Source organism: Castor canadensis, chromosome 15 (assembly GCF_047511655.1).
Source record: "Castor canadensis chromosome 15, mCasCan1.hap1v2, whole genome shotgun sequence".
NCBI classification, from domain to species: domain Eukaryota; kingdom Metazoa; phylum Chordata; class Mammalia; order Rodentia; family Castoridae; genus Castor; species Castor canadensis.
The window spans coordinates 45,755,779-45,783,703 of record NC_133400.1 but is presented as its reverse complement, the minus strand read 5'-3'; the positions used below and the strand labels follow the sequence as shown (position 1 = coordinate 45,783,703).

General features: G+C 37.7%; 1 protein-coding gene across 2 annotated transcripts; it reads right to left on the bottom strand.

Moving 5' to 3' along the window:
* Positions 1-605: 605 nt before the first annotated feature.
* Positions 606-27,468, bottom strand: Trim58 (tripartite motif containing 58). 2 transcript variants are annotated; one of them, XM_020179489.2, is made up of 6 exons: positions 26,837-27,468; positions 24,514-24,609; positions 21,618-21,848; positions 5,291-5,313; positions 4,938-5,038; positions 606-2,631 (listed from the first exon to the last, which is right to left on the bottom strand). In XM_020179489.2, the coding sequence occupies exons 1-6, from the start codon at positions 27,257-27,259 to the stop codon at positions 2,042-2,044; spliced, it is 1,464 nt and encodes a 487-aa protein (XP_020035078.1). In that variant the 5' UTR covers positions 27,260-27,468; the 3' UTR covers positions 606-2,041. The 2 variants fall into 2 exon arrangements, with proteins under 2 accessions (XP_020035078.1, XP_073912178.1); XM_074056077.1 differs by having other exon boundaries at positions 21,618-21,845.
* Between the last annotated feature and the right edge of the window lie 457 nt (positions 27,469-27,925).

The following is a 27,925-nucleotide window of genomic DNA, read 5'->3' as shown; positions in this document are numbered from 1 at the left end:
ATCCCAGTGCTTCCAATTTCTCTTTCCTTTGGGATTCCACCACTCTTAGTTTGTTCTAATACTTTTGCTGGCTAATAAGGCTATTTTACTCCCACTTCAGACTGGCTTCACATATTTGGCTCCTCCCCATTTCTCTGATTTTGGGCCTTCTCAGCATGCTGGGAAGAGTAATCTAAATAGCCAACTCATACAATTAGCTTATTTAGCTGTCACCTGATTCTGGACAAGAGGACCAGTGGAGAGAAAATTAAGTTATTTGAATCAATTATCCACTCTTCTGGAACATAGGCATAACTTAGAGATCTACAGCTTAGGAAAAACTAAAATCTAAAGTTAGGATTTCACTTTTAACTATTCTGTTTTAAGCTATTCTTTATAAAAAAGCAAGTTTGGTAATTGTTGGAGCAGCACTGAGGATATGTGAGAAGGGAAATAATAGGCTAGAAAAAATGCTGCATGTAATAACAAATGGGTGAACAGCTGAGGGAAGATGGGAGGACTGCAGATCCAAGAGAACCTAATTGTAGAGGGAGTGGTTCTGGCATAGCATTCAGATGAAGAGAGGCACAGAAGTCATAAAAGATTCCAATTTTTTCAAAGTCCATTTTATTAGTTCTAAGTTCACCACATTCCTAACCAGTATAACATTTTCAGATATAGGTATAGAGTGAAAATGAGGCAATGAACAATTCAACAGTATCACTGTGATGTCACAAGGAACCCAAACAATAGCATATTCAATGGAACTATGCCTGAGAACACAAGTTATAATGTTACTACAATCCATGATTGCTTCAAGCTTGGCATTGCTAAAATTTTCTTTCTTCCTAAAATTGATTTTTACTCATTTAGCATTTGGTAGTAAACTTTATTGGACCATGGATGTTTAATTACAAATAATAATGATGTTACTTTAATCTATTACTTTTTACAAAGCACTTTTGGGTTGATCACTTAATTCTGCTTTCCACAGTCATTCATTTGCTCATTCACAATATGCATTCAGTGATAACCACATACAAAGTGTCTGAGGTGCATGCAATATGTTGAAGAAAATATTGTCAAGAGACAACCTTCCCCTCATAGCACCCTACCACAAAAGGACAATTAAATTAACAAATAAATAAAAATCTTAATAAATAAGTCCCAGAATAAAGAGAACAGAAAGTAACTGAATATAGTGATAGGAAACATGAATGTATAAAAGAATGATTCTGAATATGTTAGTGTAGTAAGAAATATAAGGTTAAGCAATAAGAGGTATAAAGCAAAAGAAAAAGGAAAGAATAAGAGAGAGAAAGACTGATACAAAGAGAAAGAGGAGAGAGAGAGAATTTAAATGGGGAAGAAAAAATGAAGAATTATGGATCAGATCTGAAATAATAACAGGCTGTTTTGAGTTAATTAAAGAATTGTCATTTCTAAGCTGGGCATGGTGGTGCATGTCAATAATCCCAGCACTGGGGAGGCTGAGGCAGGAAGATCATGAGATCTAAGATAGCCTGAGTCACATGGAGAGACTCCATCTCAAGAAAAGGTAGACTTTCCATTTCTAAATATTAACATATGGAATATTAAGAATGAAAGGATATGAAAATGAATAAAAATTATAATGCAAGTATAAAAATATTGATTTAAAACATGGTTATTAATATGAAAGATAACCTGTCCAGAAAGTACATTATGGGTTGGGGGGTGGCTCAAGTTGTACAGCACCTGGCTAGCAACTGCAAGGCCCTGAGTTCAAACCTCAGTACAACCAAAACAAAAAAGAAAAAAAGGACAAAGAAAGTAGAAAATAATGTCAAGACATCTGGAAATAGAGTTTGATGAGACTACTCCATTTCCAAAATGATTATATACTCCACACCATTCTTTCATATGCAAATACTTCTCATCTTCTCTTTTGCCTTTATGGGAAAATCTCCATAGCAACAAAGAAAGTGCTGACCCAATTGTTGAAAATTAGTGTATTTACAAATTATAAGGCCACATTCCAGGGGCCTTTGTCAGGTTACCATCCTTTTCTGAGACCAAAATTTTAGGAACACTCATCTCTCATACTACAACAAAAGTCAAGATGTCCCCTGGATGCCCAGTCTCCCCACCCTGCTTCTGTCACAGGTGGCAAGAGAAGAGGAGTCATGTCACAGATGAAAAAATAGGGTCGGAGAACACCAGAGAACAGTTGGTTGAACGTGTAAATATAAGACCCATCAGATGCGTTGTAAAATGAGATTTCACCAGCTTCATAGTCCAAGAAAATCCCAATGCGTCGAGGTCGCTGGAGTTGGAGTAGCGGCACAGATGGGGAGGCTAGGACCATGTACTCGCTCCCTTTCAGCAGCCACATGGCCCAGACACCGTTCTCTGGGGACGGTGTGGTTTCTCCCTTTCTTGGCGCTTCCTCCTGACAGACGCCTAAACCCCATTCTGCTCTTTCTCCCACCACAACCTCCCAGTAGTGCCTTCCTGATGAGAAGCTCTGTAGGCCCAGGACGCAGGGCCACGTGTCAAATCGCTCAGGGTTGCTGGGGACATCCTTCCACACCTCTCCATCCTGCACAGTGCGCAGGTCCGCGGTCAAGAGGAGGCTGGGATGCGCAGTGGCAGGATCCAGCCTTACATCAACTGAGGAAAGAATTTCATGACACATGAGAGGAAAGAAGGGCTTTGTAAAAACTTAGGTTTTTGTTTTTTTGTTTAAATTGAGGTGATGTTGATCGAACCCAAAGCCTTACACTCTACCACTGAGCTGCCATTCCACATATTGAGAACATATGGAACTTAAAACTTAGGAACCCACTTAGGAGCTTAGGAACTCACTTTTGTGTCTTTAATAAGTACTAGACAAAACAAATACACACTACTCTTGTGTATTTAATTGCTGAGGATATTCTTTATTTTCTGGTGTATTCCATTGTCACCTCTGTATTGTCCAGGAATCATTGTTTTGTTCGATAAAAATACAGACTTCAACAATATCACAAGCAAAATACATAATCATATAGATTCATTTCATCCATATCCAGAGCATTTGAATGTACTTAGGAGGATCTACCATATTTAAACAAAATTAATTTTATGATATCATTGTAAGCAGAAATGTAAAATGAATCACTTGACACACACCCTAATGTTACTTACCCTACTTTCTCTCTGGCTATTATGTTGGTGACAGGAGAGGTCAGTAGGATTTGGATTTGACATGTCATTACCAGGATTGAAGATGTAGGAATTACATGAGGATAAAACAATGGATCTCTAAGAACTTGAGAGCAGCCCCCAAGATAATCAGGAAAAAAGGTATCACAGTCTCATAACTGCTCAGATTCAGATATGTTTGGAAGTAGATTATTCCCTAGATGCATTAGAGAAGCCCAATGTGGCAATCACCCTGATTCTGACCTTGAGAAATCCTAAGTGGAAAGGCCAGGTAATTCCACCTTATGTCTTATCTTTGGGCCTGTGAGGTAATAAATGAGTGTGGTTTTAAGCAATAAGCGGTAATGTAATAAATTATATAACAAAAAAATATATATATGGTATTGTGAAGTCCCAGCAAGACTGATGTGACATTTGTCTTACACACTATTACTACTACTACCACCACTGCCACTACCATTGTTATTTATCTTTAAACTACTTCTAGTAGTTTAATTTTATTGATATCCAAATCTGAATGATCACATATGAGGCATTACAGGTACATTATCTATATTAAGCCATGAAACCACCTTAATGTGATCATTATCATCCCCATTACAGATGAGATTCAAAGTTAAAGAATTTATGTGACTTCCCCAAACTGCAGAGGGAGAAAACAACAGGCATTTTAATATAGGTTTCTGTGGAATTATGGGAGGTTTATTTAACATGTGTTTTGTCTTTGTATGCCACACCAGCTCCAACACCTTTCTCTGCTCCATTTATTACAATAAATAAATAATCTCTGAGAGTCTGTCTCCAGTACTTCTTTCTACCTTCTGTCTTAAACTCCTTTCCTCATCCTAACAGGATTATAACCCAACCAAACTGCTCTGCCCCTACTCAGTGACCTCCTCATTGATGGATGGCTAGTTGACAAGCCTGAAGGTTGAGTCCATAAATCAATGGTCAATGATTCAATCAATCATGTCTACACAAAAAACATTCCAGAAGGACTGAGGTCTTCCAGACAAGTGAACACACAGCGGTTCCTGGAAGGAAAAGCAGCCAGAAAGGGTGGAAGCTCCCCATGCTTTCTCCACACCTCACTTTATTCGTTTTCTTCCATTTGGCAGTTCATCTATGTCCTCTATCACATCCTTTACAATAGATGGCCAAGTATAAGTAGGTGTTCACTGAGTTCTATAAGTTGGACTAGAAAATTAATTAAACCCCAGGAAGAAATTATGAGAAATTCAATTGACAGCTGGCTAGTCAGAAGCACAAGCTACAACCTGCTTCTCATTGGCATCTGAAGTAGGGGGCAGTCTTGTTAGATGGACAGTCAACCTGTGGGATATGATGCCATCTCTAGGTTGATAGTGTCAGAAAAAGCTGAATTAGATACCCAGCTGGAGAACCTACTAGAAAACTGATTAGCTATTGGTGGGAGAAAATCCTGGTGACCTGAAGGGCTGGATTGTATGGACTGTGAAAGATAGGAGAAAAGATGTTTTCCTTTTTTCTTTTTTTTTTTTTAATAAACTTGCCCTTTTCCATAACTACAAGCACCAGCATGCAGGTAAAGCTCTCTCAGCATGGGACCTATAGAGAGAGAGGATGCCACACAGAAGCCCCCACAATACAGGAATGATAACATGCTCTCAAAATAAATCTTTGCTAATTTTTGGGTTCTGTTTGCTTCTGCTGCCTGACTGGCAAGTAACAAACTGCAACAACATCCAAACCCCAAGTATCATAGTTCCCCAAGCTCTGAAGATACAACCTACCTTGGAATTTCCTTAACATTTCCCTCATCCCAGGGATGTGACACACTGTCTTCAATTCCATGGGAATGGTCTCTGGTTCCAGCCGTGTGATAGTCTTACTTCTGGAAGGGCACAGAACTATCAGTTGTCAGTCTGGTTACCCACCAACTTCCTTGGTTCCTCCAGACCTCATCACTCATTCAAAAACAAAATTAGGGTAAAGGTATGGCTTAAGTAGAAGAAAAGGAAGGAAGGAAAGAAGGAAGGAAGGAAGGAAGGAAGGAAGGAAGGAAGGAAGGAAGGAAGGAAGGAAGGAAGGAAGGAAGGAAGGAAGGAAGGAAAGTAGGAAAGAAGGAAGGAAGGAGAAAACATACCTGTTCAAGGCTTCTCTCACACCCTGTAAGTGAAAGAGAAAGATGGACTTGTAAGAGTGATAGTCAGATCAGGATGCACCATAAAAATTTCTTTAGAAGTTATTGGGAATTGTTAGTGATTAAGATAAAAATAAAGAGGACAGTGGATCTCTGTTCATTAAAGTAAAAAATAGGCTATAATTTAATTTTCTCATGAACAGTATCAAACACACAAAGTTTAGGTTAATTTCCAGGAAATCTATCAATTTAACTGTTTTCTGAATTGATAATTCTATTTTTTTTCTTGTGGTACTGGGGTTTGAACTGAGGACCTAAGCCTTGAGTCACTCCACCAGCCCTTTTTTGTGAGGATTTTTTTGTGACAGGCTCTCTTGAACTATTTGCCTAAGCTGGCTTCAAACTGAGATCCTCCTGCTTTCTGCCTCCTGAGTGCCTAGGATTACAGGCATCAACCACCAACAATATGCTTGGCTATTTTAGTAGAGTTATATTCTGCACTTAATGCAGATGGAATTGGAGTAAAACAGATCTTAAATATTTATGAAACTTATTTCAGGAATGGAGGTAGGCAGAGATAGAAAATGTTGCCCTCAATGTCTCTGTAAAAGAGTCTCAAACTTCCAGTTCTTTGAACCACCACATCTGAGGCTACTCATGTGCCCTAAGTTCATAACAAAGGAAGTCATGGGGATGGGGCAAGATGATGGATTAGAAGTGCCCTCAGTTTTGACTTCATGAATCAGAAGACTCAGGTAACAAAGGATAAACTATGTTCTGAAGATAAAAAGAAAGGAAGAGCACCATAAATCATGAAAGATGTGGCAGAAAAGCTGAAAAGCATGGAGAAACAAAGGAAACAGAGAAAAGCAGAAAACATTCCTAAGCCCTGTCCTGGTTTCCTAAGTGAGGGAGAGGAAAGGTGGGGGATAACCCAAAGATCCAGTCACATTGTAAGCCAACTGCCCACATGACAGGTGTCAATTCTAGTTGCAGAATAAGCCCACACCTCCTGCAAGCCACACCCAGTGCAGGAATTTGGTGAAACAGACTGATGTAGTGCGGGAGGCCTACTTCAGTGAAGAAACACATTCTGTCATTCCCTTTCCACAGTAGCTGGAAAACTCAGCTACTGTGTATGGGTAGGAGACAGCCGTGAGAGGTGACAGTGGAGAAGGAGATGGTCTCACATGTACCTGCAGTGGACAGTACCAGCAGTGAAGGGTGTGGTAATCATAAGCCCTGCATTCCATGGAGAAGATCAAATCCCATTGCCTCAGTATAACAGAAGAGCACCAAGCTGATAACTGGTGTAGTACACAATCTGCAGGTCCTTTCTCTTACATGTGTTGGCTTCCAGGTAGGATTGAGAGACCTGAACCCAGACCCCCCAAATCACAGATTTACATATTTTCTACCCACTCCCCAGAACATGAAATGCTGGGTGGAGGTCTCAAAGCTTTGAAATCCACCCCTCAGAAACTGCACCCCTGTAGTGTTTGCTGCCAGGAAGGACTGAAAGCCTGAGTCCAGACACTTTGAATCAAGAAACTTCTACAGTCTCATTCTCACCACAGAAGTGAACTGCTGGACAGGGTCTGTAAGCATTGAGAACAACAGCCAGAGTGACTGGCTCCCTCTATTCTCCTTCCTGCCAGTGAAAAAGTCAGCACACTTTTGCTTCCCCCACTTTCCAAGGACTGCAGAGGGTGCCCCTAATCTAGGATACTTGTTGCCCAAGGGGGACACACATTATGGGAGCAAGTGGAAAAATGTGAGTTCCACTGTAAAGGCTGTAAAGTTACCCATGGCCAGCAGTGTCATCAAGTACACAAAGGAGGGAATCTTTTCTTTGAAAGTAGCCCAGAAGCAGACAACTGACACGTATGCAAGAGACTCAGGCTAGTTTTACTTGATTTGAGTAGTGCTAGAATTCAAGCCCAGTGTCTAGAATGCATAAAACTTCTTGGACACCATTAAAAAACCAAACCTATGAATCATGGGCATAGAAGAAGGAGAAGAGGTACAAACCAAAGGCATAGAAAACATGCTCAATACAATAACAGTAGAAAACATCTCAGTTCTTGAGAAACAGATATTCATCTTGGTACAGGAGGTTTTCATGACTCTAAGCAGATAAGACCAGAAAAGAAGTTCTCCAAGTCATACTATAAATAATGTTAGGGAGTGGAGGTGTGGCTCAAGTTGCAGAATGCCTGCTTTGCAAGTGTGAAACCCTGAGTTCAAACTCCAGTCCCACCAAAAAAAAAATTGCAATAGTAATTAAAACATTAGGCACATGGAACAAGGAAAGATTATTGAAAGCTATAAGAGAAAAACTCAAAGGCACTGATTAAAGACAACCCAATCAGAAGAACAGCATATTTCTTAAGAGAAACTTGAGGGTACATAATGATGTATTTCAAGCCCTGAAGGAAAATAACTGCCAACCTAGATTACTGTATCTAGCAAAGCTATCCTTCGTAATTGATGGTGAAATAAAAACACTCAATGATAAAAAAAATCAACACAAAAACTGAAGTAATTTATACTAAGCCAGCACTGCAAAAGATACTTAAAGGACTCCTACATACAGAAGAGGAAGTTAAATGCAACCAAGAACATATGGGACAGAATAAATCACACTATATGAGTAGATAAGCAACTGAGAAGTACAAAGTATAAGACACTACAAAAATAACAAAATGCCATGAATTACCACATAACTTTAAAAAATAACTTTGAATGTTAATGTTCTCAGTTCTTTAATCAAAAGACATAGACTTATTGAATTAAAAAACAAGACCAAAACATTTGTTGCCTACTGGAGATATACTTCACTGGCAAATATAAACAAAGACTCAATGTGAAGAATGGAAAAAGATTTTTCCAATTAAACAGAGCCTGAAAGCAAGACAAAGTAGCTATAATCATATCTGACAAAAAAAAGATGCCTTAAACTAAAATTAGTTGGAAAAGACAGAGAAGTTCTCCTTGCATTGATAAAGAGAATAATCCATCAGGAGGATACAGAAATTTTAAGCATAAAATTTCTGCACGTACGTTTACTCAATTGATGGATGGAACTAGAGAACATCATTTTAAGTAAAGTTAGCCAGGTTCAGAAATCCAAAGACTGCATGTTCTCTCTCATATGTGGAATATAGCCCCAATACAAATACAAGCAATAACCTGTACACATATAAATACTCACAGAACATGTACCCAAAAGTGGGACTGGTAGAGGAGACAAAGAGAGGAAGAAAAGAAGGAAAGAAAGAAAGTGAACAATAATGAAATACATCACATCTCTGTAGGAACAGAACACAATCAAAGACACTGGAAACCACTGAACAACACAGGCTAGGGGAAAGAGTAAGGAAATGCAGTGAAGAGGGGGTTAGACTGACTTTAGCACAATACATTTACTGGTAAAATGCCAGTGCAAAATTTCCACTTAAAGAATGAACAGAAACCTAAACAATGAAGGACAAGAATGTAAAACAGGTCATGCTAAGGGGAAGGCACTAATGAGAGGAAAGGGTAAGTGAAGAAAGTAAAGAAGGTGAATATGGTTAATGTACTTTCTGTACTACCATACATTCAAACCTGTTGAAATCACCATAAGAATAGGACTTAGGTAGAAAGGAGAATAATGGAAAGAATGAATCATCAGGACATAATACATACATAAGGAAATGTCACAATGAAACTCCCTGTATAATCATCAGAAACAAAAGGTCTTTCTTTAAAAGACAATGAAGGACAGGAAGGTAAAACAAGTTCTGTCCAGGGATTATACCAGTGGGAGGGGTGAGGACATAAGGAAAGGGAGAAGAAGGATGACTATGGTGTAGTACTACATATTCATGTATGAAAATGGAACAATGAGATCTGTTGAAATTGTTCTAAGAAAGGGGGACGGGGATAAAGGAGATAGATGGAGGGTGAATCTAACTAAGATATATGGTAAGCACTTTCATAAATGCAACAATGCACCCCTGATACAACTATAATATGCTAATAAATTTTTTAAAAGGAAAAAGATGCAAATGCTACTACACATAAAAAAGTATAGATCGACCCCAACATAACAATTGTGGGTAACTTTAACATTCACTTCACCAATTTATGACCATGTAGATCATAGATACACACACACACACACACACACACACACACACACACACACACAAACCAAGGAACCTTCAGAATTAAAGAACTCCATAGATCAAATGAATTTAACAGACCTCTATAGTATATTCCACTTACTAGCTACAGAATGCACATTCTTCTCAGCAATTCACTGAACTTTCTCCAAAAAGGATCACATTACAGGATATTAAGAAAATCTTAACAAATACAATAAGACTAAAATAATGTACTCTATTTTATCAGACCACAATGGACTAAAGCTAGAAATCAATAACAAGGGAAAATACACAAAATATTCACAACATAGTGGCTAAAAATTCACTTTTGAATGATCTGGGGTTATCAAAGAAATAAGGAGGGATACAGAAAAATTTCTACAATCAAATGTAAGTGAAGACATAACATATCAGGCCCTTTGGCACACAGTAAAGGCAATACTAAGAGGAAAGTTCATAAGTATCAATATTAAAAATTCAGAGAGCTTTCAAATATATAACCTAATCATATACTTCATGATTAGAAAAACAAGAACAAGCCAAACAGCAGATGGAAAGAAAAAACAAAGAGCAGGGCAGAAATTAACAAAATGGAGACTAACAGAGCTATACAAAGAATCAACAGAGGAAATAGTTGGTTCTTTGAAAAGATAAACAATATTGATAAGCTCTTAGTCAAATTAACCAACACAAAGAGGGAAAAGACCCAAATTAAAAAAATAAGTGATGGGAAAGGAGATATGACAACAAATACCAATGAAATCCACATGATCATTAGGGAATAATTTAAAAAGTTATATTCTAACATACTGGAAAATCTAGAAGAGATAGATAAATTTTTAGATGGATATGACCTACCTAAATTGAACAAAGAGGACATGAAACACCTAGACAGATGTACAAAAGAAACAAAATTGAAGCAGTAATAAACATCTTCCAACAGAGAAGAGCCCAGGACCTAGTGGATTCATTGTTGAATTCTACCAGATCTTTTAAAAAGAGCTAATATCAATGATTCTCAACTATTCCATAAAATAGTAAAGGAAGGAATGCTACCAAACTCATTTGATGAAGCCAGTATTATGTTAATAACAAAACCAGATACAGACACACAGAAAGGAACATTATACCAATTTTCTTTATGCATATACATGCAAAAATCCTCAATAAAATATTTGCTATTCAAATTCAACAACATACCAAAAAGATCATATACCATAATCATGTTGATTTCATTCCACGGATGCAAGGAAGTCTCAACATATACAAATCAATAAACAGAACATAGTACATAAACAGAATGAAAGAGAAAAATCACATTATTATTTCTATGAATACAGGAAAAGCCTCCCATAAAATTAAATATTCCTTCCTGATAAAATCCCTAAGGGACTAGGAATAGAAGGAATGTATCTCAATATAACAAAAGGTTTGTAAAATAAACCTATTGCTAACATTGTACTGAATGTGGAAAAGCTGAAAGTATTTCCTTTAATATCAGGAAAGAGGCAAGGATGTTCAGTCTCTCCACTCTTATTCAGTATAGTTCTTATGTTCTTGGCAAGAGTAATAAGAAAAAAGACAGAAATATTAGGGATACAAATAGGAAAGAAGTCAATTTATCCTTGTTTATAGATGATATGACCTTATACCTAAAAGACCCTAATGACTCCAGTAAAGCAACTCTTAGATCTGATAAACACTTTTAGCAAAGAAGCAATCTACTAAATCAATATTCAAAAATCAGAAGCTTTTCTATATGCCATTAATGAACAGGATGAGAAACAACTCAGGTAAAAAATCCCATTCACAATGGTTTCCAGAAAGTATAGTAAAAAAGTACCTAACCAAGGAGGTGAAAGACCCTCTAACTGAAAACTATAAACTTATAAGAAAGAAATTGAAGAAGACACCAGAAGATAGCAAGACTTTCCCATATCCATGGGCCAGAAGAATTAATATTGTGAAAATGACTATACAACTGAAAGCAATCTATAGAGTAACTGCTATCTCCATAAAAGTTCTAATGCCAGTTTTCATATAAATATAAAAATCAGGAGGATTCAAGATGGTACTAGAGGGAGGAAGCAGATAGCATGTGCTTCTTAAAGGAAAAAGCTTCCTGAGATGCTGGAAACACACATGACAGGAAAAACCACCAAGAAGAGGCAAAACTTCGACACCTCTGAACCTCCAGCCCACACATAGCTTCCCCACACCACATTATACAGAGAAACCAGGAGGGCTCTCGTGCTGCCAGGTGCTGGCTCCTAACCTGCTTGGGAGACATAGACCAAGAGGTGAGCAAATAAGTGGAATGTGGTACTCCCACAGCCACCCCCTGGGATAAACCAGCATAGCCCCCTGGACAGACTGACCCTTGCTCTGCCAAAAAAACAAAACAAAACAAAAAAACTGAATAAGCAACTGAAAAGGACATGTAGCAAAAAGGGCGGAGCACCCTGAGCTCCGGACAATGGGGGATGGGCAGTTCCCCATGTGAACTCGAAATAAGCAAAGCCTGCTGGACTAGGTGAATGTGACAGCTCACACCTGTGAACTGCAATAAATAAAGCCTGCAGCAGCAGCTGACTGACAGAAGGTGGCAGGTGAGCCGCAGCCTGAAACAGCAGATAGAGGTTCACAAAGCTGTGTCCTGACCAAACCACCTGGTGAGACAACCACAGTGCTACTGATTATAACACCTGGACTGGATGCTGAAGGAGCAACACAACTACTAAGACTGAAATGGCATGGTTTCTGGACCTGAAATTTTATTCTTTTATACTTTTATATACCTTATCTATTTTTTTAAATTTAATTTTTAGTTTTATTTTTTTTTCTTTGCTGAGACAATGACAGAACTGCTATTCAAACACCAACACCAGGACTGGATGTTGAAGGACTATTACAAGAACTATTAAGACTGAAACTATATTGCATTTGAACCTGGGATTTTTTCTTTCTTTCTTTTCTCTTTTTCTTTTTCTCTCTTCCTTTTTCTTCTCTCTCTGTCGCTCTAATGCCTGATAGGCTCACTGCTGACTAGTACACTATCACTCCCTGTTTATTTCCTTGGCTCTGTATTTGTTTTCTTTTTTCTTTTCCTTCTTTGCTTTCTTTCTCCTCTTACCCTTCCATTCTAGATATCATCATTTTTACTATTACAAGCTAGATAATACTAAATTACACACATTACATTTACAATAACAGCACCAAGTGGAGTGATGGGAAGACAGAAAAAAGATGGAAACCATTTCCACCACAATAATAAATTAGTACAGGAACCAGGGGGAAAAGAAGAAAACAGATACTCAGGATCCAGACTCCAACAAAACAAAGATAAACTATACCAAAGAACCCAATGAAGCTCACAAGAACATTCTGAGAGAAGAAATCCTATAAGTAATCAATGAGAATTTCACAGAGATGATACTGGGTATGGTCAACCAAAATGTAGAGGAGACACTCAAGAAATTCCAAGACAACAAAAATAAAGAATTTGAGAAAGCACAAGAACAAATAAAAGAAACTATAGAAGCACGGTATAAAAACAAAAGTGAAACAAAGAACACCATGAACAAAGAGATAAATGAATTCAGGACAAAAATAGACAACCTTAAAGAGGAAGTGACTCGTGATATGGAAAACCATAGAAAAAAGAATGAAACAGAAATGCGAAACAAAAGGAAGGCCACTCCAGCAGATGAGAACAAGCAGAAGACAGAACCTAAGAACTCAAAGATGAAATGGTAATTAAAGGAAAAACTGAAGAACTACTGGTTAGATAACTCAAGACCTGTGAAAGGAAAATGCAAAAATTCAATGACTACATCAAAAGACCAAACCTGAGAATCATGGGAATTGAAGAAGGGTGCAAACAAAAGGAATTCATAATATATTCTACAAAATAAAAACAGAAAATTTCCCAAGTCTAGAGAAAAGTACGCCCATACAGGTATAGGAAGCCTCCAGGACACCAAACAGACTTGACCAAAATAAAACTACCCATGACATATTATCATTAAAACAAAAAGCACAGAGTATAGAGAAAGAATATTGAAGGCTGTAAGACAGAAAAAAAATACCTTACAAAGGTAAACCCATCAACATCACAGCAGACTTCTCAATGGAAACATTAAAAGCAAGAAGAGCATGGGTTGAGGTTTTCTGGGCACTGAGTGAAAATAACTTCAAACCTAGGATACTCTACCCAGCAAAACTATCATTCAAAATAGATGGAGCAATAAAAGTCTTCCATGATAAGCAGAAACTAAAACAATATATGACCAAAAATCCACCACTACAAAAGATTCTTCAAGGGATTCTACAAACAGAAAGTAAAGCCAACACAACCATGAAAGGACAGGCAATACAAACCACAGGAGAAGAAAAGGCAAGAAAGTAGAGAGTAACATCAATTTAGCTACACACAATCAAACCCTTAAACAACTGAGACAACTAAATGACAGGAATCACCACATACCTATCAATACTAACATTCAATGTTAAATGACTTAATTCTCACATCAAAAAACACCGTTTGACAAACCAGATTAAAAAGGAAGATCCAACAATTTGTTGCTTACAGGACACCCATCTCTTTGATAGAAATAAGCATAGGCTTAGGGAGAAAGGCTGGAAGAAGATTTACCAAGCCAATAGTCCCCGAAAACAGGCAGGAGCAGCAATACTTATCTCGGACAAAGTGGACTTCAAACCCACATTGACCAAATGAGATAAAGAAAGACATTCCATACTAATAAATAAATAAAAGGGGAAATATACCAAAAGTAAATAACAGTTATCAACCCATATGCACCCAACATCAACGTACCCAATTTCATCAATCATATGCTGAAGGACCTAAAAACATATATAAACCCCAACATAGCAGTAGCAAGAGATTTTAACATCCCCTTATCACCAACAGATAGGTCATCCAAACAAAAAATCAATAAAGAAATCCTAGATCTAATTCATACCATACAGCAAATGGACCTAGTTGATGTCTACAGAACATTTCATCCAACTTCCACACAATATACATTTTTCTCAACAGCCCACGGAACCTTCTCCAAAACTGATCATATCCTAGGGCACAAAGCAAGCCTCAGCAAATATAAGAAAACAGAAATAATACCATGCATTCTATTTGATCACAATGCATTAAAACTAGAACTCAACAACAAAAATAATAACAAAAAACATGCAAACAGCTGGAAACTGAACAACACATTGCTCAATGATCAATGGGTCATTGAGGAAATAAAAGAGAAAATTAAAAAGTTTGGGGAAATTAATGAAAATAAAAACACAACCTACCAGAACCTATGGGACACATCAAAGGCAGTCCTGAAAGGAAAGTTTATAGCCACATATAAACTTGCATATATTAAAAAGACAGAAAGATCTCAAATCAATGACCTAATGTTATATCTCAAAATCCTAGAAAAACAAAAACAAGCAAATCCAAAAACAAACAGAAAGAGAGAATAATAAAAATAAGAGCTGAAATCAATGAAATAGAAACAAAAACACCAAAGAATTAAACAAAAAGTTGGTTCTTTGAAAAAATAAACAAGATTGACAGACCCCTGGCAAACCTGACTAAAATGAGGAGAGAAAAACCCAAATCAGTAAAATTAGGAATGCAAAAGAAGACATAACAACAAATACCATGGAAGTCCATGAAATCATCGGAGAGTACTTTGAGAACCTATATTTTAATAAATATGAAAATCTTGAAGAAATGGACAGATTTCTAGATACTTATAATCATCAAAACTGAACCACAAGGACATTAATCACCTAAATAGATCTATAACACAAAATGAAATTGAGACCTGATGGATTCTCTGCTGAATTATACCAGACATTTAAAGAAGAACTAATACCAACCCTCCTTAAACTGTTCCACGAAATAGAAAGAGAAGGAAAACTGCCTAACACATTTTATGTCTCCAGTATTACACTCATCCCAAAACCAAGCAAAGACACCTCCAAAAAGGAAAACTACAGGCCAATCTCCTTAATGAACATCGATGCAAAAATACTCAATAAAATAATGGCAAACCAAATTCAATAACACATTGAAAAGATCATTTACCACAACCAAGTTGGCTTCATCCCAGGAATGCAGGGGTGGTTCTACATACGCAAATCAATAAATGTAATACAGCATATTGACAGAAGCAAAAACAAAAACCACTTGATCATCTCAATAGATGCAGAAAAAGCCTTGATAAGATCCAACACCATTTCATGATAAAAGCTCTAGGAAAACTATGAATAGAAGGAATGTACCTCAACATTATAAAAGCTATATATGACAAACCTACAGCCAACATTATACCTAATGGTGAAAAACTGAAACCATTCCCTATAAAATCAGGAATGAGACAAGGATGTCCACTATCCCCACTCCTATTCAACATAGTACTGGAATTCCTAGTCAGAGCAATTAGGCAAGAAGAAGGAATAAAAGGAGTAGAAACAGGTAAAGAAATTGTCAAAATATCTCTATTTGCAGATGATATGATCCTATACCTTAAAGACCCAGAAAACTCTACCCAAAAAACTCCTAGACACCATCAACAGCTATAGCAAGTTAGCAGGATATAATATCAACATAGGAAAATCCTTGGCTTTTCTATACACTAATAATGAACAAAAAGTATGTGAATGACCTCTACAAGGAAAACTACATACCCCTGAAGAAACGGACTGAGGAAGACTGTAGAAGGTGGAGAGATCTCCCATGCTCATGGATTGAAAGAATCAACATAGTAAAAATGGGTATATAACCAAAAGCAATCTATATGTTTAATCCAATTCCCATCAAAATCCCAATGACATTCATCAAAGAGATTGAAAAATCTACCCTAAAATTCATTTGGAAACACAAGAGACCATGAATAGCCAAGGCAATACTCAGCACAAAGAACAATGCTGGAGGTATCACAGTACCTGAATTCAAACTATATTACAAAGCAATATCAATGAAAACAGCATGGTACTGGCACAAAAACAGACATGAAGACCAGTGGAACAGAACAGAGGACCCGGATATGAAACCATACAATTATACCCAACTCATTTTTGACAAAGCCGCTAAAAATATATGATGGAGATAGACAGCCTCTTCAACAAAAACTGCTGGGAAAACTGGTTAGCAGTCAGCAAAAAAATATGAAACTAGATCTGTTTACCATCCTGTACTAGTATTAACTCAAAATGGATCAAGGACCTTAATATCAGACCCCAAACTTTATTGTTGGTACAGGAAAGAGTAGAAAATACTATGGAAGCATTAAGGTATAGGCAAAGACTCCCTCAATAGAACCCCAGAAGCTCAGCAACTAAGAGAAAGTATAGACAAATGGGACTTCATAAACTAAAAAGGTTCAGCTCAACAAAAGTAATGTTCTTTAAACTGAAGAGACCACCCACAGAGTGGGAGAAAATATTTTCCAGCTACACATCAGACAAAGGAATGATAACCAGAATATACGCAGAACTCAAAAAACTAACCTCTCCCAAAGTTAATGAACCAATAAAGAAATGGGCAAGTGAACTAAACAGAACTGTCTCAAAAGAAGAAATTCAAATGGCCAAAAAACACATGAAAAAATGCTCACCATCTCTAGCCATAAAGGAAATGCAAATCAAAACTACACTAAGATTCTACCTCACCAGTTAGAATAGCCATCATTAGAAACACTAAAAACAACAGGTATTGGCAAGATGTATGGGAAAAAGAACCTTATATACTGCTGGTGGGAATGAAAACTAGTATAAACCACTCTGGAAAAAATTTTGGAGGCTTCTTAAAAATCTAAAGACAGATCTGCCATATGATCCAGCAATCCCACTCCTGAGCATATACCCAAAAGAATGTGACACAGGTTACTTCAGAGGCACATGTACACCCATGTTTACTGAAGCACTATTCACAATAGCCAAGTTATGGAAACAGCCAAGATGCCGCACCACTGACGAATGGATTAAGAAAATGTGGTATTTATACACAATGGAATTCTACTCAGCCATGAAGAAGAATGAAATTTTGTCATTTGAAAGTAAATGGATGGAACTGGAGAACATCATCCTGAGCGAGATTACCCAGGCCCAGAAGACCAAAATTCATATATTCTCTCATATGTGGATTTAAGATCAAGGGCAAACACAGGAAGGGGATTGGACTTTGGTCATATGATAAGGCGAGAGCACACAAGGGAGGTATGAGGATAGGTAAGAAACCCAAAAAAACAAGATAGCATTTGATGTCCTCAATGCAAAGGAACTAATGCAGAAACTTTAAAGCGACAGAGGCCAATAGGAGAAGGGGACCAGGAACTAGAGAAAAGGTCAGTTCAAGAAGAATCAACTTAGAATGTAACACATATGTACAGGAAAGCAATGCTAGGAATCTTCCTGTACAGCTATCCTTATCTCAACTAGCAAAAACCCTTGGTCCTCCTTATTAATGTTTATACTCTCTCTTCAACAAAATTAGAGATAAGGGCAGAACAGTTTCTGCCTGGAAGTGAGGAGATGGGGGGCAAGAAGGAAGAGGTGGGGGGAAAGGGAGGGGGCAGGCAGAAGGGGGGAGAAATGACCCAAACATTGTATGCACATACGAATAAAAGAAGTAAAATAAATAAATAAATAACTTAGAAAATAAATAAATAAATAAATAAATAAAAATAAAAATCATTCCTAAATTTCACATACAATCACAAAATACCCAAAATAGCCAAAGTAACCCTGAGCAAAAAGAGTAATGCTGGATATATTATAACACCTGATCTTACATTATACCAAAGAGCCAAAATAACAAATAGAGCATGGTATTGTGCAAAAACACAAACTTAGATGAATGGAGTAAAATAGAGGGTCTAGAGACAACTCCACATAGCTACAGCCATGTTTTTCAACAAAGGCCCCAAAAACTATGGTCAAGAAAAGTCATCCTCTTCAACAAATTGTTGGGAAAACTAAATATCCTCTTGTACAGGACTGAAACTAGATCCCTATCTCTCACCCTGCAGAAAAATTAATTCAAAGTAGGTGAAAACTGGGTGCTGGTGGCTCTTGCCTGTTATCCCACCTACTTGGGAAGTCTTCATGTCCAAAATAACCAGAGTAAAATGTTCTGGAGGTGTGGCTCATGTGGTATGAAGCCCTGAGTTCAATTCCCAGCCCCACCAAAAAAAAAAAGTGGCTAAAAGACCTTAATGTCCTGAAACTTTCACAGGATTAGGGGAAAACAAGATGTAGACATCAGTAACAGCTTTATCAATAGAACTCAGATTGCTGAGGAAATAAGAGAAACTGACAAATGGAGTTGCATCAAATTAAAACAACATTTGTACAACAACAGAAACAACTACAAGACTCAAAAGACAATATAGAATGGGAAAAATTCTTTGCCAACTATTGATTGGCTAAAGGATTAATACCCAGAATATATAAAGAGCCCCAAAAATTAAACATCAAAATTATAAGCACTCTAATTAATAAATGGGGAGAGGTTTTTTTTTTTTTTTGTCTTTTCTTTTTTGGTGCTGGGATCGAACCCAGGGCCTCACGCATGCTAGGCAAGCACTGTACCACCGAGCTACATCCCAGCCCACTAATTAATAAATGGGGAAATTAGTTCAGCATATAGTTCTTAAGAGAAGTACAAATGGCCCATAAATATGCAAGAAAATGTTCAACATTTTTAGCCAAAAAAGAAATGTTACTTGAAACAATACTGAGATTCCATTTTACTCTAGTCAGAATAATCTTTAAGAAAACAAACAACAAATGCTGGCAAAGATGTGTGGGAAAAGGAACCCTCATACAGTGTGAATGTGAATAAAGTTAGTGCACCCCCTATGGAAATCAGTTATGGACTTCTCAAAAAGCTAAAAAGAAAAATACCATGTTACCATGCTAAACCATTCAGCATATATCTGATGTGTAGTTCCCTATACAACAGAGTTACCTACCCATCCATGTTTATGGCTTTATCACTCTCAATAGTCAAGTTATGAAGATGGCCTATAACCATTGAACAGACAAAGAAAATGTGATACACACACACACACATGCACACACAAATGGAGTATTATTCAACCATAAAGAAGACTGAAGTTGTGTGATTTGCAGGAAAATGGATGGACCTGGACATCACCATGTTAAATGATGTAAGCTCCACTGAGAACAGCAAATGTTACTTACTCTCTCCTCTATGTGGAATCAACTGAGTGACATGAGTGTGAAATGGGGACTGCTTTGGGATGGGAACCAGTACAAGGTGGGAGAGTAAAAGGAGAGGGTTGAAGGGGATGAATAAGATCAATACACATGTATGAAAACAGATTAATGAAATCCCTTCAAATTGTTAAAAAGAGGGGAAGGTAGAAAGAAAAAGTAAGAGTAGAGGGTCTGAATTTGATCAAAGTATATTACATGCATGTATGGAAATATCAAAATGAAACCCCTTTGTATAATTAATATATGTTAGCAAAAAAGAAAAAGTAAAGGAACTCATTAATATCAGCATCATTTCATATCAAAGTAGATAAATAAATCGCATGTAATACATTTCTCTTCTCTAAAAGTAGACAGCAGTCAGATTTTGACAGGTCATAAAAGCAAGGAAACAGTTTGCCTTATTCTACATGAAAATGACAGGCCTTGGTCTTGGCCAATGGGGGGAAATGTAGCTTATCATTACTAGAGAGGAAAAGGAAGGAAGCCATAAATACTAATATGTAGAACATATTCTTCCTAAGAATTATATTACTAATTCTTTCACATTTATGTGCTACAAAGAAGTGTTTATTTTAAATAAAGTGTTATTTGAATAGGATGAGCTGCAGCAATTAACATTGTTATTTAAAACTTTGAAACTTTTGTGTTTATTTACTGCCTGTTGTTTTAAAGATAAAATGGGACAAATAAAATAAACATGCTTTAGAAATAAATAAGCTTTATAAATGTATTTACTTACCTCCCAAAATGTGACAAGCACTATTTAATAAATGTACTTATAAATATTAAACAGATATGTGATTATTTGTATTCATGGCATTTTCAGTGTCCAGTGTCTTAGAGATTAGTAAAAAAACATAGAATCTGGGTGCACCTGTTGAGTGAGGTTATGAATTCTCACCTAGTTTAGAATTCCTTGAATAAGCTGTTGGGATGAGATACCAAGCAGTGTGTCCAGGTGAATTTCTGCTGCAGGTGGTTCTATAAATATGGCACACATCCAGCAACAACCATGGCTTTCTCTTTCCCTTTGAATTTAAGTCTTTATAGAGAATTATAAATAAGTATTTCCTGGGCTGGTGGAGTGGCTCAAGTGGTAGAGTTCTGCCTCACCCCAACACAACACAAGTAAATTATTGTTATTCCTCTATGTACCCTATGATCCCACAGAGAGTGTGAGAAAGCTGCCAGGCACATTTGTGCAATATTGCTAGGAATTAATGTTTGGATTAAGACTGAACACGAAAATATCAAGTTGAATGATTTAAAACACTGCTCATGGTTCTGGCTATTTACACTGAAATGGGCTGCCAAATGCTTTTTGATTTGGACATCACTGAAAAATAGTAATATCATCATTGACAAACTGGTTGTTTCTCAGTTAAGAGGGTATACCTTGTCCTGCTCCTAACTAACTTTTTGTAACAGTAAATTAGTTTTAATTTTTAAGTATTTAAGTCTTTTTTTGGCTTGTGCCAGTGGCTTACTCCTGTAATCCTAGCTACTCAGGAGGCAGAGATTAGGAGGATCAAGGTTTGAAACCAGCCCTGGGAAAATACTCAAGAGACCCTAGTTCGAAAAATCACATCACAAAATAGAGCTGGCAGAGTGCTCAGGTGATAAAAGTGCCTGCCTAGCAAGTGTGAGGTTCCGAGCCCAAACCCCAGTGCCACCAAAAGTAATAATAATAATAACAAATATTTAAGTTTTTGTGTTTGATATGAGCTATATGATTCTCTATGGTCCCTTCTGACTCTAGTGCTAGTATCTGGCATTGAAATGTCTTCTGAGTAGGTTCTAGGGTTTTCTTTTCCTGAAGAGGAGGGATGCCTATGTGCTTGTCTGTTGATGTCCCTGTCCTTATCTCTGTCCCCTTAGCCTCACACTTTCCTGAACTCTTGAACCCACCTCACCTCTAGCAGACCCAGGGCTGGGCGCTGGCACCTCTCCTCCAGCTCATCCGCCAGCTCTTTCAGGGCCTTGTTCTGCTGCACAAGCCGGTTCTTACTGTCCCTCAGTCTCTGCAGAGTAGTTCGCTCCTCCTCCTCCAGCCGCCTCAGCTGCAGCTGTTCCTCCTGGGCCAGAAAGCCTCGATGCTTTTCAAACTCCAGCCGGAAACGCTGTCTGTGCATTTCCACTTTCTCCTGGAGGATAGAATAGGTTAGTCATCAGCAACTGGGGCAAGGGTCTAGACCTCCTGCCTGCGTGTGTGGGATGCGGGGACTGGAGAAGGCAGGGTCCCGAGTCCCTCAGTCCTGCAACTATGTGGACTCACTGCTACATTCTAAGGACATGCAGAAAACAGGCAGTTTACATAAAGCAGTGTCCTGGCGAGTTTCCAAACTCAAAATTTGAGACAAACTGTTGAACTTGGGTCCCATACTGCTGCAGACTTAGAGACAAACATTTTTATATATGAATTTCAATATCATATGCAAAATGTAGTGAAGCGTGTAGGGGTTATAGTTAATATCTATTCATCTGTTGAACACAGTGACTAGCACAGGGTAATCACACAGACGTTACTATTCTACTAATTGATTGATGGTACAAATACTGAACTCTGAACAGAGATTAAATAAATCCACATTTGCAAATGTGAAAAAGAAAAGTTTTAAGTTAGAAAATGTGAATGTTCTTTTATCATATGGCAGTCATGAGACCAACAGTAAAGGTTGCTGTTTTAAAACTGCAGAGCCAAAAAAGAATTGAATGTTATTCAGACCACTTATCTGAGTTAACTTCAGGTTGTCCCTCTTTCTACCCAAATCTCACCTCTACAATTTCTGAACAGATGCAAGGAACATATTTTGCTAAAGGATTAGTGTATCTAAATTTTATTCTTTTGAGATTAGAATACAGGAAACTAATTTCAAACTGAGTGTGAAAGACAAATCACCCTCCCAAAACATCAGTATTTTAGAATCTCTGCTCTGTCTTTAAACTTTACTATTTCTTGGTTTAACTGAAAGGCATAAACTATCATATTTTTAAGACAATAGTTCTTTCCAAATCTCTTAAGATAACTCCTTCCTCAAATTTCCCATCCCTATCTCCTTCTACCACTGGATTCATACAATCTTGGCCTCTCTCTGAATCTGAAAGGTGTAACTCATGTAAAATAGAGGCAGTTCTCCCCATATTGGAGGCTATGCTAGCTATGAGTGGAACTAATAACTCAGCCATTGGAAAAGAGTGGTGCTATATTTGGGGCATGAGGGATGGTGTGATGAGGTGGGGAATTAGGGGTTGTTTCTTCCCTCATATCATCCTTTTGAGTGATAGAATTATTTCTGCAAATATGGAAAGAAAGACTTTGTTGAACTTAGAGACTACCTTTACACGGATACACTATTATGGTAAAGATCATGCAGGTTTACTTGTCATTCCACAGGAAACTTAGTATCACCTTTATTTTAGAACAATCAGAGAGTGTAAAAAAGATGTGGGAATTCTGATTTCATAAATCTGTAGGCACCTCAGGATTGAAAAAATTAACTTCGGATTATTAGTCTGAAAATTTTTTGAAGTGAATAAATGTTTAACTTTAACTATAATGGACATACAAATTGGAAAGGATGAGACTTAGTTCAGAAGAAAAATGTAGTAAAAAATATAAAAAAATAAATGGGACTGGGAGAATAGCTCAAGAGGTAGAGTGCCTGCCTAGCAAGCATGAGGCCATGAGTTCAAACCCTACTACTGCAAAAAAAAAAAAAAGTAAATAAAGTGTACTAAAAATGTTATTATGGAAAAATTTGTCTATATGACTAAACAGATAAAAAAGGTTATTTGGAGAAAGGCAAAATAGGAATAGTCTATTTAAAATATATCCTATACATTATGTAGTACACTGTGTGTATAAAATACCCATAACTTCTATAGTTTCACAATCTTTTGACAGTTTGGCCAGATAATTCTTTGTTGTGGAATGTGGGGAGTGTCTGTACATTGTAGGGCATTCAGCAGTATTCCTGGCTCTACCCAGTAGCTCAAGAGCTGTAGGGAGGAAGGTAAAAACATCCCTGTAGGAGTGGGTATGCATGTCAGTGCATATGTGTAAATGAAATAGGTAAGAGGATTTAAAAACAGCTGCTGACTAGAGAAAAGGTGTGATCAAAAAGAATTAACCTAGAAGGTAACACACACACACAGGAAATTAATGTGAGTCAACTCCCTGTATAGCTATCCTTATTTCAACCAGCAAAACCCCTTGTTCCTTCCTATTATGGCTTATACTCTCTACAACAAAATTAGAAATAAGGGCAAAATAGTTTCTGCTGGGTATTGAGGGGGTAGGGGGGAGAGGGAGGGGGTGGAGTGGGTGGTAAGGGAGGGGGTGGGGGCAGGGGGGAGAAATGACCCAAGCCTTGTATGCACATATGAATAAAAAAAAAAAAAAAACCAGCTGGTGAGACTTATAAAAGGAATACATGGATGAATGCCTGAAAACACACTAAAAATTCTGATTATCTTTCTCTATTCATGATGAGCACTGTTAGTTCTTCTATATCTGTTATATAGTTGTGATAATATTTCATTCATCTAACTAATTTATTTTTAAACTATAGTACTAGGTGACAGGGATACAGCAGTGAGTTTTATAGTAAGATCAAGAGATTAAAGCTATTTATATATAATTTGAACTATGTCAATACAGGTAAAAAGGAGAAAAATGAACAATATAATTTGAAGGGATAGGATGATCAAGGATGGCACTAAGATGTTTTTTCTTGAGCCTAGGAAAGGATGTTTTTCTTTTCTGTAAGGGGATTTGGATTTTTCAACCTACCCCCCACATTCTCTTACCTTCCAAACAACAGTCTTCTTCCCCACATTGACCTCCTGAGACAAAGTCTCCTCTATCTCCTTCCTCACAAGTTCCAGAGCCATCTCAAGCTTTACCTGTTTGGGAAGATAGGCCAAAACCATTACAGATGAGCTTGCTCAGTGCTTAATGTCACCTAAATGTGTGAGGAAACACAAAGATCAGCTGAAAAGTTTCCTAGAAAGCATGTAAAATTTCCTGTTCTCATTAATTAATGAGTAGAAAATATATGTATTTTAGTACCAGATACAAAGATTTATCTAAAAATATGCTCATTATATCACTATTTATAATAATAAAACCATAATAAACAAAAATTTTTAAACTATGACAGTAAAAGTATTTTATATTATCAGGATAGAAAAAGGTTTTGCAGGATATTTAATGACAATAACTACAATTTTAATTTCAAATAAGTGTATTTTCTAAAACAATATCAATTTTGAAAGATGTTTATAATAAATATATAAAAACTCAGTAATGGTAAATGAAAGTTTTTATTAAATGAAATGTTGCCCATTGATGCTAAGCTGAAGACTGATGTAGTGCCTTTTATGATTTTTAAAAGGATTAGTACTATTACTTGGACAGAAAAAACCTTGTTAACATATTTTAAATGAATAATGTAAAAGAGGCTTTGTTAACATATTTTAAATGAAAAAAAATACTGCGGATCTTAAAAGGAGTAAAAATAACACAACAGAATTTAGATCATTTTTCAATGATAGGACCCTTATGGAAGGCAAATGTGTGTGTTTTATTTACAGAGAACACCAATAAAAATACACAGATAAATATGCTTTTACTAGAGTAAATATATACCCTATTACCCTGGTTTTTCAATATATCCTATTTACATGTCACTTACTTTTTGTTTGTTTGGTTTGATTTTGCAAGGCAGGTACATCATTTACTTTTAAAAAAAGTAGACTAAATAATGCTGCATGTGCTGTATGTAATACTGCACATAAAATAACGTTAGAATTCACCATGGCATTTGTTTTAGTATTTGAAAGAAATAGAGCTCTTTAATGCTTGTAGATGGAGAAAAGATCCCTCAGACCAAAGAAATAGTGAGTAAAAAACAAGGAGGTGAAAAAAAAAAAGGAGGGGTGGCAAGTTTGGGGACAACAGTAATTCAGCTAGTTTTGCTGAATCACATGGTTAATTGGGTTAGAGTGTAAGAGTGGTAGAAACATAACTTAGAACATCTTGATTGACAAGTTAAGAAATTTAGATAATATGTATCTTATTTAATTGAAAATACAGAGAACAGCCTTAGAAATAGTACAGTATCCATGCTCTGTGTAGTACTTTCAGGATTTAAACAGCAAGAACAAAATTTTAAAATCTAGCTAGACAGTACACTGAATTTTGAAGAAAACAACAGAAATCAAGAAAAACCAAGAGAGATATTTCCAGGAAGGTCCAGAGGGATATCAAAGGGGATATACCCCAATCTAAATTTAAAAATACACATTTTAAGAAAGCTAATCTTTGCAACCTAATACAGCATGATAAATAGTAATTTGGTTAAATATGTCAGCAGATTAAAGAAGATTTTGACCTTTTCCCTGCTAGTAGCTGCCCCAGATGTTGGGGATTTAAGTGTGCTTAGAATGTGTCCAAGAACTTTTGAAAAGCCCTAGTAGGAGGAATTCTACACCCTGCTTCACAGATGCCACACTCAGAGGTGCAGTTCTTCACTGAGGATGTTCAAATCCTAAATCCCAGGTTCTTGGATGCTTAGCTACTGATTCTTACTGCAGGCGCTAGAGGCCTGCACAAGCTTTAAAGACAGAATCCATTCTCAGCAAATGACCAAACCACATACCTGTTTACATGACAATATTAACGTAGTGTTTTTACTATGCAAAGGCAAAGCGTAAAGTAAGAATATTAGAAAGAGTTCAGATTAAAGGTGTACAAATATAACTCAAAATCAATTGTACCACGCAGTACTCCACATGAGAGCTCCAGCTGTAGGACCCAGACTATGGGCATCAGGAAAAACAAGACCAAGGTGAAATTAAGGGAGCAGGGAGGGCTTCAAAGAAGAGGTGGACAATCGAAAATGGTGAGTGCGTTTGAGCTTCTGAGCAGGGCTCTCTCCACGGGGGTAACAGTGAGTAAAGGCAATCCTAGTGTGAGCTGTGGCAAGGGGGAAGGGGCTGTAGAGTTATTGAGGACAGCCAGTGTGGACTGCTCTGGTGTCTCCCTTGTGAAAGCAGTGTTTCCACATTCCCAAAGGCTCTAATCCAGGTGCACCCGGAGAAGGAACGTCTTTCACTCAGCGCTTCTTACCTGGTAGCACCTGGCAGCCTCCTGCAGCGGCACGGTGCTGTGGCCCCGGTGCTCCAGGGTGGTGTCACAGACCCAGCACAGAGCCAGCTGGTCCTCCTCGCAAAAGCGGCTCAGGTCCTCGCCGTGCCGCGCACATTGGCGTGCTGCGGCAGACCCCGCGCCGAGTCCCAGCTGCCGCACGCTGTCCACGAGGCTGGCCAGCTGCCGATTGGGCCGGAAGCTCTCGGGCCGGAAAGGGCTTCGGCACTGCGGACAGGCATAGACGCCTTCCTGAGCGCTGTCGGACTTCTCACAGAACTCTGAGATGCACCTCAGGCAGAAGCTGTGGCCGCAGTCCACGCTGATCGGGTCCTGCAGGAAATCCAGGCACACTGAGCACCGGGCTTCCTCGCGTAGCCGGTCTCCGGGCGCGCCAGAGGCCATGACCCACGGCCTCCCCCGCAGGCCCACTGATAGCAGCGCTGCCACCCCCAGCTGCCGCACTATCTCCCCTTGTGGTCTGGCACAGAAGGGAGGAACCCCAGAGCCTCAGAAGAAGCAGGCCCAAGATGGGTTTTATCTGCTTGGCTGGGATCCAAGAGTATCTGAGCCACTCCTGGTGAAAATATACACTTAGACACCCTTCACCCCAAGGATAAGCTCAACAGCCAGTAGCTCTCACCTACTAGGGAACCAAATATTTCCTGCTTCTTTTCTTTAGAAGAGTGTTTTAGTATATTGCAACATTTAAGTCATCTTAAGGTGAAACTTTATTAAAGTTTGGGCTCTTTTTTCAAAACTTTTGAAGTCTAGCAAAATTCTAAACTTCAGTTTCCTGAAGTATAGATAGCAGAAATTACCCAATTTTAATCAAGTTCTTGACTCTTACTTTTTTCTTAACTTTTCCCCCACCAAACTTCAAGTTTTCCTTTTTTTTTTCCACTAAGTAGTTCAAGATAAAGTAATGTGACAGCACCTGATGAGGAGATGACTGAACAGATGTGTACAACAATGATGGGTTTCTGGATATTTAAATAAATAGCCAGTTCAGTGACAGTGCTACAACGAATACACAAGTATATTCATTGCAAACCTTACCTTGGAAGTGAC